Here is a 12,240-nt window from a genome sequence, read left to right as displayed (position 1 = left end):
AGATGTGTATAAATATCAGGGGGATGAAATGGTTCAAAGCAAAAATTATGTTTAATGGTGCAATATTTGCACATGCCGCCTAATGTGAGTGTTTTCCTAATTGCTTTTTAATCCCCAGGAACAATGGAGAATGTTGCCCATGAAAAGACTGGTGTGAGTGTGATGGCCACTGGCATCAGATGAGTGCTAGTAATAAATGTGAGGTCAAACTCTGCAAAGGTGCTTGTTGAAAATTTGAACAGGTTACAGAATGGTTGAAAGCTAAAATTGAAAAGCTGGTGATTCAAGAAAAATTTACACAAGGTTTAAATCAAAATGGTCAAAGGTACAAAAAGGTGATGATGGGTTCATTGAATTGTGTAGTGAACTCAGGTGTTTGCATGGTTCTATATTGGGTTTGTTACTAAAGGAAAAAATTATGAAACTGAGTTCAACCCAAAAATCATCATGTGGTAACTGCAAATAAAAGAGCATGTGTTGGAAAATCAGTGTTGATGAAATATGGTTCAAAGCAAAAATGATTAATGGTGCAAGCTTTGCACATGCCGCTAATGTAAGAATGTTTTCCTAATTGCCTTTTAATCCACAGGAACGATGGAGAAGTTGCCCATGAAAAGACTGGTGTGTGATAGCCACTGGCATATCAGATAAAGTGACAGTCATGCAAATAAGTGTGTGGTGAAACTCTCAAACGGTGCTTGTTGAAAATATGAACAGGTTGCAGAATGGTTGAAAGCTAAAATTGAAAAGCTGGTATATCAAGGAAAATTTACACAAGGTTTAATGCAAGATGGTAAATGTTCAAAGGTACAAAAACGGTGATGTGTTCATTGAATTGTAATGAAATTAGGTGTTAAGCAAAAAGGTTGTGTAACGGTGAGTTCAAAATGCCAATGAAATGCAAATGTCAGGGTGTGTATGAAATACGGTTCAAACTATAAATGGTTAATCGTGAATGATTGAAACCAAGTGGTTCTTGCAAAAAATCAGGGTGTTGAAATGTGGTTCAAAACATAAACCCCAGGAACAATGGAGACGCATAATGGTTGAAACATGAAATTGAAAAACTGGTAATTCAAGGAAAATTTACACAAGGTTTTCTGCAAGATGGTCAAAGGTACAAACAAGGTGATGATGGGTTCATTGAATTGTGTAATTAAATCAGGTGTGTGCATGCTTCTATATTGGGTTGCTACAAACAGGAAAAAACTGAAATATGGTTCAAAGCAAAAAATCACTAATGAAGAATTTGCCGGAAAATACAAGTAAAGGGCATGTCTGAAAATCGGGGTGTTAAATGTGGGGTTCAAAGCAAAAGTTTAATGGTGAATTTATTGAAGATATTTGTTGCTTCTCTGCTTTTTTTTTTTGTGGGTCTGTCTGTGACTCTTGTTGTGTTCTACAAATTCAGAAAGTACCAGTAATGACGTGAACTTGTATTTTTGTATTAGGTTGATCATCAACATTGTGTGGATCAACCAGCTTCAGGTGGACATTTAGGTTTGTATGCACACACGTGGCAAAATTCCAATGCATTGATGGCTGTACTGTTTGAAAGGATTGATTGCAGGCTACGGAAGAGCGAATGGTGAACGAGGGCACTACGATTGGTGTGAGTTCGCCAGCTCCTGGGTTCAGATGGTGAGTAACAGTGACACACACAAGGGCTTGATGGCATTCATGCGTCTGTCTGTTGGTTTGTATGTACACACGACATAATTCCAGTGCATTGATTACTGTACTATTTGCAAAAGATTCATTGCAGGCGATTGGTGAATGAGGATGCTATGATTGGTGTGCATAGGTCAGCTCCTGGGATCAGATGGTGAGTAACAGTAACACACACAAAAGGTGGCATGCATGTTTCTGTTTGTTGGTTTGTATGTACACATTATGGCTTAAATCCTATGAATTGATTGCTATACTGTTTGAAAGCATTCATTGCAAGCTATTGGTTGTCGTAGAAAAATGTGTGGCGGACAAGGATCCTACGATTGCTGCGAGTGTGCCAGCTCCTGGGATCAGATGGTGAGTAACACACACAAAAGAGCTTGATGCCATGCATGTGTCTCTGTTTCTGTTGGTTTGTATGTACACACAGCATAATTCCAATGCATTGATTGCTGTACTGTTTGCAAAAGATTCATTGGAGGCGATTGATGGTCATGGAAGAGCGATTGGCGAACAAGGATGCTACGATTGCTGTGAGTGTGCCAGCTCCTGGGATCAGATGGTGGGTAACAGTAACTCACAAATGGGCTTGATGGCATGCATGCTTCTGTTTGTTGGTTTGTATGTACACATTATGGCTTAAATCCTATGAATTGATTGCTATACTGTTTGAAAGCATTCATTGCAAGCTATTGGTTGTCGTAGAAAAATGCGTGGTGAACGAGGATCCTATGACTAAATTTGACAGCTCCTGGCATGAGATGGTGAGTACCAGTGACGCATGAATAAACATGTAGGGAAACTTTGAAAAGGTTGCACAATGGTTTAAAGAGTACATTTAATAATTAAAGAAAACTTATACATGATTTAGTGTAAGATGGTCAAAGGTACAAAATGGTCTTGATGGGTTCATTCAATTGTGTAATGAAATCAGATGTTTTACATGATTCAGTGTTGGGTTCGTTGCCACAAAAGGAACAAAAAAGAAGCATGAAATATGGTTCAAATCAAAAAGGATGTTTAATGGTGAATTGACAATAATAAGGGGTTATTGCAAATGAAATGACATGTCAGAAAATCAGGGTGTTGGTGAAATATGGTTCAAAGCAGTTATTGGTGCAGGATGTGGACATGCCATCCAATGTGAGAATGTTTTCCTAATTGCTTTTTAATCCCCAGGAATGATGGAAATGTTGCCCATGATATGACTGGTGTGTGATGGCCACTGGCATATCAGATGATGGTGACAGGGGGCATGCAAATGAATAAATGTGTGGTCAAACTCTGCAAAGGTGCTTAATGGAAAATTTGAACAGGTTGCAGATTGGGTTGAAAGATTAAAAGACTTTTACACAAGGTAAAATGCAAGATGGTAAATGTTCAAAGGTACAAAAAGGTGATGATGGGTTCATTGAATTGTGTAATGAAATCAGGTGTTTGCATGGTTCTGTATTGGGATATTGGGTTTGTGGTTATAAGAGGAAAAGGAATAATGAAACATGATTCAAAGAAAAGTGGTAATTGCAAATAAAAGGTCATGAGTCTGAAAAAAGGGTGTTGATGAAATATGGTTCAATGCAAAAATGTGTAATGGGAATTTATTAATTTTATTTAACAAGTGGTTATTGCCTCTGAAAACCAGTGTGTTGATGAAATATTCTTCAAAGCAAACATTTTGAATGGTAAATTCAAAGGGGTTTTTGCAAATGAAAGGGCGTGTGTCTGAAAATCAAGTTTCAGGTGAAATATGGTTCAAAGCGAAAAATTTAAATGGTGAATTGAAAATACAAATATGTGGTTATTGCAAAAAGGATGTGTCTGAAAATGGTGTTGCTGAAATGTGGCTCAGAAGCTTTCAGAGAGCTCCAGTCGCACAGAATAACTGCACATATTGCAGCCTTTTCATCCCATGGTTGTGCTACTTAAGTGCCAAGTGTCCATATAATCCTGGAATGGCCTGAAATGCTTGTGAGTCAACCATGCCTGCAACTAATTCAAAGGGATCTTGAGGCTAATCCAAAACTTACACTGGATCTAACATGTGACTAACACTGGTTTCTTTTCACAGAAGCTGTTGCTGGCAAGGAAGCAAATATTGCCTTAACTACTGTACAAAGTGTAAAGGAAGGTGTTGACCTTGACTTTAACTCTAACCGTTTATTTACTTCTCCAGATATGTGGCTAATGGTTTTCTTTGATACAGGTCCTTAAAGGAGGTGCCATTGTGGTTGTTTATGGTTATTATGGGATCTGTGCTGGCTGTTGCATTTCTGTCCTCAGGTACCTGGCGACTTCGGGATAGCTGCTCAGGTGGTCGGGCCCAACAACCTCCCCTCCAACGATTGCATCCAATGGCCAAGGACCAAGGATCTGGACCCGGATGGGAGAACTGATTGCCAGCTGACCAGAATAAGAGAATCGCCTGGGGTGTACGCCGAACGCTGCCCCATTTTTAACCTAAGAGGAGAATCTCACTTTTTGGAAGGAGCATCAGGGATCCAGCGACGTGACGTGCAAGCTGAAGGCTTGTTTCACCACCGTGAGATCATCGTTGGAACGTCTCAGTGTAGATTAGATGTAGTGGTTTCCCCATATTTTACTTCTCTTTAATTTCATGCTAAAAAGTCTGTTTACTTTTGCTTTTTTGTTCACTGCAAGCGGAACACCGTGATCGCCCATATAAGGGGGTCGTGAGGGAATTTTCCCCAAAAAAGCTAATGCTGGGTTTTTTGCCCTCACTTGCATGTGTTTGTGCTGCTACAGTTTACACCAGAGATTGTTTCTTTTTCATTTAGTCTATTACACATTTTACTTGTATTTGAGCTGTATTTAACATTTCAGTTTTTATTCATCTACTCCACATATGCTTCATGTATTAATTAGATGACATGATAAACTCTTTGAACTGTGACCTCTGAACGAAGACATGTATATTTGTTGTAGCATGTGTTATGTTAATACTGCTCTGTAATGTTCAGGGGAAACCTTTTGTAGTAGTGCATTAGGACTTGGAGAGAACACGATGGACACTGCAATTAGGATGAAAAATTGGACCACAATAGGCATGTGAAGTGTTAAACAGAACTGTAGCTTTGTAATTCAACTGTGTGTAGTAAACTTTGCAAGATATGAACATTCTCTCTCCTGTGGTTGTTTCATACTGACAGACAAAGGAAGCTTCAGATGTAGAGAAGGAAAATATGACTAGTTAGAGAAGTGGGGAGCTGCTTGGCACCTCAGTCTGTCACTTTCTATCCCAGTTAATGAGTGAGGGTAAAACTCAACTCGTGCAGTACTCTGCTCCAGCCCATCGCTGAAGGCTTGCACTTCACCACCTTGAGATCATCCTTGGAACAACACCTAGGTGTAGATTAGATGTCGAGGTTTCTACATACAAAGATGTAAAATGTTTTGTTGTGGTTCATTTGCCCTGCGATCCAAAGGACTACAGGCCCGAAACTCATCCTGGAACAGCTCTGGTCCATGGTCCAACCACTTCTGCATCCCCTCCAGCCCCGCCTCAGAGTGGAGGATGCCATCATCTACATGCTCATCAGACTGTCCTGCACAGTGACCTGCCACCTTCAGAAATGTCAATCAATCCCTATCATCCTCTTCTTGGCTCATTCTGAATCTAGGGTTGTTTTGTCATGTTTCATTTCATACTCTTCATGGCCCTTCTATCATTGTGATATATTGTTTATCTATTTTTTGTATTGCAATTAGATTTGTCTCATACCTCGTTATATTGACCTCTTGGATATTTTAACCAGCTGTAGGGTAGACCAGCAGCGTACAGCCCGTTTTCTGGTTGGACAGGATTAAACAAGTTTACATATAAAGCTGTGGCTCATCCACTCCTGTAATCCTGAAGTAAAACAGTTTTTATGATGTTGATAGATGTGTTTGTTAAACATTCCTCCCTAATTAGGCAAAAATGGAGAATTGAGAAGTTCCAGACACTTTATTCAAACTGAACACTTTCCACATCATACCAGTATCACACGATCTTTGTCAATGAGTCTGAAGTGCACAGATATAATCCAAAGTAAGCAGCATGAATTGAATGCATTATTAAGGACCCATCTCCCCATGTAACACACCACATGCATTAATGTTGCTATTAAAATCTTAAAAAAGAAAGTAGCTCTTATGGAGAATTGAAAAACTTTCATGATTCTGTCATTGTGTCAGATCTGTTTATCACTAGAATTTGTGCCCTCATACCCACAAATACAATCGTTGAAGATGATGTGGTCTTAAACACTTTGCTCCACCAAAAATATAATCCATTTCATAGCCTCCATTATTGTTAAAGTAACAGACACAACCATATAAAATAAACCAAAAGAAAATGCAAGGAAAAAGTCAGTTCATTTAAATTCATTTAAAACCATGATTCTCTGAGGGGCTGCCCTTCCAAAATGTTCCATTAATGCAACACATTATATACCAACGACTTACTATCTTAGTATCTTAATTTTTAGATGACACAGACTTCCACACAACCCTCAGACTTTGAGTAAGCTCACTCTTTTTATAATCAGACGGTTCGATTTTCCTGCATATTTTCTCGTGAGTGCTTGTACTCTTCCAGCTTTGCCTTCAGTGAGTGGGCTTCAGGTCGGTCTTCTGGCTTCTCACACAGCAGCGACTTAATGATCAGGCTCTGAAAAAAAAAGAAAATGACAAATGCTAACTATTCATCTATAGAAATCTGTGCATCCTTCTAGCTGCTTGAATCAACAGTCAGTTAATAAATAGTGCAATCAAATGGTGTGTCTACCTCTTGGTGAAACTTTTGTGAAAACTCCAGAGGGACCTTCTGGCTTCTGAGTTCTTTCCAAATCTGGTATTCAAGCACCAACCAGAGGACAAAGAGAAGGTTAGTCTACCTGCATTGAACTAAACACTCAAACTTTTTTATATTTTTAGATTTTGTGGTATCTAGGACTTTCCATTATTTCAGCCAGTGTGAATGATTTTTTTTTGTCTTGTGTGAGGCCCCATGATGAACTTATGACAGACTCACCGCAGCTCGTTCGTGGCCAGTCGAGAGTTTCCAAATGAGTTCAAAGTATATCAAACCCAAAGCAAACATGTCCACTTTCCGGTCATAGTTCTTCTTAGTCTGTAAAAAAATAATAATAAATGTGTTGATAGTAATGAGTGCAGGATCCATTTTGATCCCGCTTGTCTTAAACAGGGTCACAGATAGACTATGGGGGCAGAGAGGAGGTTACTGATGTTATGTTGTTGGCGCAGTGGTATGAGGATGCTTAATTATTATATTTAAAAGTGAATGAACATATGGCCATGAACATATTGTCTGATATTATGATGCAAAAAAAGGTTGGAGACTGCTTCCATTGAACATTGACACTCACACCTACAGGCCACCAATGAACCTAACAAACACATCTTTAGAATGTGGAAAGAAGCCAGAGTACCTGTGGAAAACCCACATTAACACATAAGAATCCATTGGGTCAGTACAGGTCATCTTTTCGTCTTACTTGTTCAGGTGCCATGTAAGATTCGGTTCCTGTGACTGTTCTCTCCATCAGGTTTTCAACACCATCATCACCATCATCAGTCACCAGGCCAAAGTCCCCAATCTTCACCATTCCATCCGTCCCAAACATGATGTTCATAGGCTAAACATTAAATAGCAAAAGATACACTTCAAACAAAAATATCTTTGTATGTTTACATGATGTTTACCCGATCACGGGCTCCAGCTTCCGTGATGAGATGAAGATCAGATTTCGATTAGATCAGAGCTAGAGAGCTTTGTGCGTGTGCACATTTGAATTATGTTGGGCTATAAACGGGTTAAGGCTGAATTCTTTTGGGCTCGGGCCGGGTCAGGCATAACTTTTAAAGCCTGATTACAGCTCTAACCTGGGTGAAGACTCACCTTCAGGTCCCTGTGGATGAGGTTATTGGAGTGAATATATGCAACTCCACTGACTATTTGGAGAGCAATGGGCAGACTTTCCTCTCCTCTTTTGGGGTCTTGCAGTGTTTTCTCATTATGCTCTGTTATCCAGTGTCTAAGAGTCTTGCCACATAACTCCATCTTAATGTACAGGTACTGTGAGGATGAGTTACTGCTGCATCTGAGAAAGAAAAGAAATGGTTTAACCTTTGTAACTAAGCACACACATTATGGGACACGTTTTTTTGTGGGGTGAGTCTTACTGAGATGTGCTGGCAGCTGATTGTTCCTCACTGTATTCTCCTTCTCCTGAGTCCTCCATCCAGCAATCATAGTACCTAACAATGTTTGCATGTTGGAGGCCTGATAATGCCCTCGCCTCTCGCAGAGCTTTTCTGATCAAAGGACAATGTGATAATTAAGCCGTCAAAATAACCCTGTAATGTTCATAGAATTACACAGAAAATGGATGAATACTCACTCTGTACCAGTGACAATCTTGATGGCATAAAACATTTTCATCAGTTTATTTCTCGCTTTGTAAACACGGCCGTAGCCTCCTTCACCGAGTCGCTTTATGGAATCAAATTCTGATGTAAATCTGGAACAAAAACACTTTTTTTAGTTACTGAAGGTCAGAGACTGTACATGTTGCTGCAAATGATGCTGTATATACCTTGATTTTGTACTGCTTCCCTCGGTGTTGCTTTTGCCAGCATTCTATAATATAAAATACATATTTTAAAATGAAAAAGGACAAAAAGAATCAAAAAGGACAGCAGTCAAAAGCCCACTTTGACTAAAAAAAAATCACCAAATTACCAAAAGAACCTCTCTAAAAACCAGAGGACAGACTGATGCTTATCATCTAATTATTCTGAATGATGAGGGAACAGACCTGGGCCTCAGACGGGTTTGATGAATCCATGAACACTACTGAGTCAGTTGCATTGCTCTGCACGTTTTGGGATGATTCATTGATTGATTGATTGTGTCTAAAAAAAAGAAGACAACAGAAATAAGTACAACTTCCTCAGAACACTGTACTAATAATAATAACTAATAATTAACACCTTACGTTGTAGTCGATGTGGTACCATCATCAGATGTTGTTGATGTAAAGGACACCTGCAATGCACAGAATATGGTGGGTTACACATTATTTAACATGAACAGTATTGAGATCTGCTGCTAGCATCTTGGTGTAGAATGGACCCTGTTCTGTCAGAAAAAAAGTAAAAGGAACCCCCAACTTTTCCTTCCCACTGTTGCTCTTAAGGGGGTTCAGGCTCTTGGTCTCAAGAGCCTGAACCACTTTGAGACAATTTCTAATTATAAAATGTACTATATAAATAAAATTGAATTGAATTTTCTTTTTTCAGATTATTGAAGGATGTGTGTGTTTTTAATGAGAGCTGTACACACCATCTTTCAGATTATTACCCACCGCTAACTCCTTGCTGTCCCAGTCAGACTCTTCTTGAAGAGCAGACCAGGCCAGCTTAGCTGCTCTTTGTTTGGCTTCCTTCTTGTTCTTGCCCTCAGCCTCAGGGTACTCCTTGTTGTCAATTTTTAATATGTAAAAAAATCTGTAGAGGTGGAGGTAGATTATACATTAACATTCTAGTACTGCTGAATATTGGTCATGATGTTTTGCATTAGACACTCACCGCATGGAGTGAGGTGGACCACTTCTCCTTGTTTCAAGAGGTGTACAGGATCGTCCTGTTTTCTGACAGTAGCTGTTGACAATTCCAAAATAATTTGTCTTTGTAAAGCTGCTATCTGTAGAGGTTACACTCAGGCTTCTTGCATCATCACTGTAACAAAAAAATAACACTTAACACTATGGGGGGGACTAAGACATTAATCAATGCACAGTTGTTGGGATTTACTCACATGATGTCAGAAACACTTTGACTGAATTCCTCTTCCTGGTGAGCTGATGAATTGTTGGAATTCTCATCTGCAGTCTTTAAGATACAAAGACGAACATTTAGAGATGCTCCCACAGCAGCAGCAGCAGTTGGCTGATCCATAGGATCCATGAGCTTACCTCTGCCGTGTTACTGCCACATATGTCGTCATGAACCAGCTTGGCTGCTTGCTCCTTCGCTTCTCTTTTTGATTTCCCACAGGCAGCTGGATACGTCTTCTTACCAACCACAAAGCTGCAGCATCTAATATCATGAAGACTTTTAATATATGTTTACTAAAGAAAATAGAATAGTGTGATGAATGTGTATGTAAAAAACTTACGGGATCACATTATTTGTTCCAGGCCTTATTGTCTCCACTGGTCTTATTTTCACCCCGTTCTTCTGCCCGTACTGATTGAGCCAGCAGATGTAATTGATGCTTGTCTGAGGAACGGATGCAGAAGCTTCTGCTGAATTTTCTGTCTGTTGTGATGACAACAAATACACATCAAGAAAAGGCCATGTGTAAATATTAAGTTTGTGTGTTGTGCGCTCTGCTGAGAAGGTGATCGGCTGCGGCCTGCCATTCGGACCAAAACCTCACAGCACAAAAACAGCTTCTTCCCCTCTGCTGTTGGACTGTTGAACTGTAATTAGTACACTGCTCTGCACATCACACTATGACTTTAGTACAATCACTGCACAATGATGACTATCTGCACTGTTTACTTCCATCTTGCACTACTTTGCACACTAGTACCACCTCACTCTGTTCATATCAGGGTCTATGTTTGCAATTACAACCACCATTCATGTTCTGTTCTGTTCATTGTATGTCAGTAATGTCATGTCAATTTATATAGCCTTACTTTTAGATTACATTATTTACCTTGTTTACTTCACCTTATCTTATCTTATTTACCTTATTTTTTATCTTATTTCATGTTAATAATTATACGTTTTATGTATGCACCAACCACTAAGGCAAATTCCTAGTAATGTGAATCCTCTTCACTTACATGGCAATAAACACGATTCTGATTCTGATTTTATAGACTAATGTGAAGCTATGAAGAACAACGATCTTACCACGCTGACATCTCCCCGCAAGCATTGAAGTGCATTCCTAGCAGCATTTTTTTTGGCATCCTTCTTGGACTTCCCCACCCCGACAGGATAGGCTGTGCCATCTATGACAGCCCTCTGACTGAATCTACAGAGGAGGAGAGACACAAACCTGTCAGCTGGCTCTGACTTTGGTCAGTGTTTGAGGAGTTTTGTTCCTTCTACTTCTCAACTCAACTCTTTATTTATAGAGCACTTTAAAATCAACCCTGTTGGCCAAAGTGCTGTCCACCAATACAACAGCATATCAAACATATAAAACACATGAAGATTAAAAAAAAACAGTAAAAACATAAAACAATAAAAATTCAAATTATTCTACTTAACAAAGTTTTTAGTCTTTTAATCCAAGCAGCATTTGTGACATTACAGCTTTAATTCCACCCTGTTGACTCCAGCTCTGCACACACACAGAACCTGGACTTTCACTGCAGGAAATTTATGTTAAATAGAATAGAATAGAATAGAATATACTTTATTGATCCCTTTGGAAAGGTCCCTCAGGGAAAAGACTCAAAGTGATTAAAATATCAGGGACAGCTCCAGTGTCTGTGTCATAACGTGCTTGTAGGCCTCTTGTAAATGTATTGATCGTCGCTATCAGTGCGCACCGCTGCTGTAACCCCGCATATAGTCCTCCCAGGTGCAAAGGACACTTACGTTTTGTTGTGGTCAGGACCCTCAGTGCCACAGTCCTCAAACTGCAGGCGAAGGCGATTTCTCTGTGCGTAGTCGGTCAGATCAGCGACGTGATTTCCAGTCTCCATGATAAATGACTCAGCAGCTTGCGCAAAAAAAAAACGTAAAAGTCACGGCACAACGCTGGGACTACTCTCTCGGTCCCCTTATCACCTCTTCTCTGCTGCTAACACCTTCCCATATCCGCGATCTGCTTCGATTCAACGGGCTTGGTTATTTCCTCCTCCTGTATACTCGCTGGTTTTCTGTTTGCCACAAATGAAACTGAAACTGGGCGCAATAAAGGGGCAGTTCACCCAAAATCACTCGTTGCACTGCTATTTATCCACCCAGATGTTTGGCCAGCTCTCACCTACAGGTGGATGGATGTTGAAGGCTCTTATTAGCCAGTTATTTTTTATTATTTTATTATTGTAAATAACCTGAGTCTGAACCAAACTGGATTCACACCAGATCCTGACCCAGTCAGTTGGAATAAGTAATTCCAGCAAATGTTCACTTTATTATGTACATATTTATTTATTTAACCTTTATTTAACATCTCCTCAAATGTTTCCTCAGGCAGCTTATTTGTATCACTTTAATTCTGTTTAATTTCTGCAACAAACAAACAAACAAACAAACAGGTCTGTGAACAGTTTTATCTCCTGGAAAGATTGTGTATTTTTTCTTCCAGTCTTCAGGAACATTCAGAGATTATAAAGACACTGGAGCCACACTATATTAATAAGAAAGTGTAAGATGATATGGCCCAGGGCGTGCTGTTCTTGCAACATTCATCACTCACACTCATCCTTACCAGGTTTCAAGCTGCAACCTTTTATGGAAGTTCGGGTGCACTTAGGTGTGATGACAACATGGAGTGATCTGATTGGTCAGCTTGTG

The 12,240-nt window shown here is 39.6% G+C and overlaps 1 protein-coding gene and 1 long non-coding RNA gene across 2 annotated transcripts; one reads left to right on the top strand and one right to left on the bottom strand.

Annotated features, from left to right (window-relative positions):
- Positions 1 to 346: 346 nt before the first annotated feature.
- On the top strand, positions 347 to 4,804 carry LOC114447089 (uncharacterized). Its single transcript, XR_003671814.1, has 5 exons — positions 347 to 1,641; positions 1,755 to 1,825; positions 1,965 to 2,028; positions 2,142 to 2,233; positions 2,377 to 4,804. It is a non-coding gene; the product is annotated as an uncharacterized LOC114447089 (long non-coding RNA).
- Positions 4,805 to 5,620: 816 nt separating this feature from the next.
- LOC114447086 (interferon-induced, double-stranded RNA-activated protein kinase-like) lies at positions 5,621 to 11,612 on the bottom strand. Its single transcript, XM_028423115.1, has 17 exons — positions 11,317 to 11,612; positions 10,621 to 10,744; positions 9,872 to 10,014; positions 9,669 to 9,792; positions 9,512 to 9,585; positions 9,283 to 9,432; positions 9,060 to 9,201; positions 8,691 to 8,740; positions 8,511 to 8,607; positions 8,289 to 8,332; positions 8,094 to 8,213; positions 7,876 to 8,007; positions 7,592 to 7,793; positions 7,188 to 7,328; positions 6,704 to 6,802; positions 6,458 to 6,520; positions 5,621 to 6,340 (listed from the first exon to the last, which is right to left on the bottom strand). The coding sequence occupies exons 1-17, from the start codon at positions 11,421 to 11,423 to the stop codon at positions 6,215 to 6,217; spliced, it is 1,938 nt and encodes a 645-aa protein (XP_028278916.1). The 5' UTR covers positions 11,424 to 11,612; the 3' UTR covers positions 5,621 to 6,214.
- Between the last annotated feature and the right edge of the window lie 628 nt (positions 11,613 to 12,240).

The sequence above is a fragment of the Parambassis ranga genome, chromosome 15 (assembly GCF_900634625.1).
Source record: "Parambassis ranga chromosome 15, fParRan2.1, whole genome shotgun sequence".
NCBI lineage: Eukaryota > Metazoa > Chordata > Actinopteri > Ambassidae > Parambassis > Parambassis ranga.
This window is presented reverse-complemented; position numbering and strand designations above follow the sequence as displayed.

Bases quoted from the DNA above. Each gene is read 5' to 3' on its own strand.
- LOC114447086 (XM_028423115.1), bottom strand. From the start codon at position 11,423: ATGGAGACTGGAAATCACGTCGCTGATCTGACCGACTACGCACAGAGA. The intron at 9,793-9,871 runs GTAAGTTTTTTA...TCATGATATTAG, and splicing joins GGAACAAATAATGTGATCCC to ATGCTGCAGCTTTGTGGTTG. The intron at 6,341-6,457 runs GTAGACACACCA...TTTTTTTTTCAG, and splicing joins CACAAAAGTTTCACCAAGAG to AGCCTGATCATTAAGTCGCT.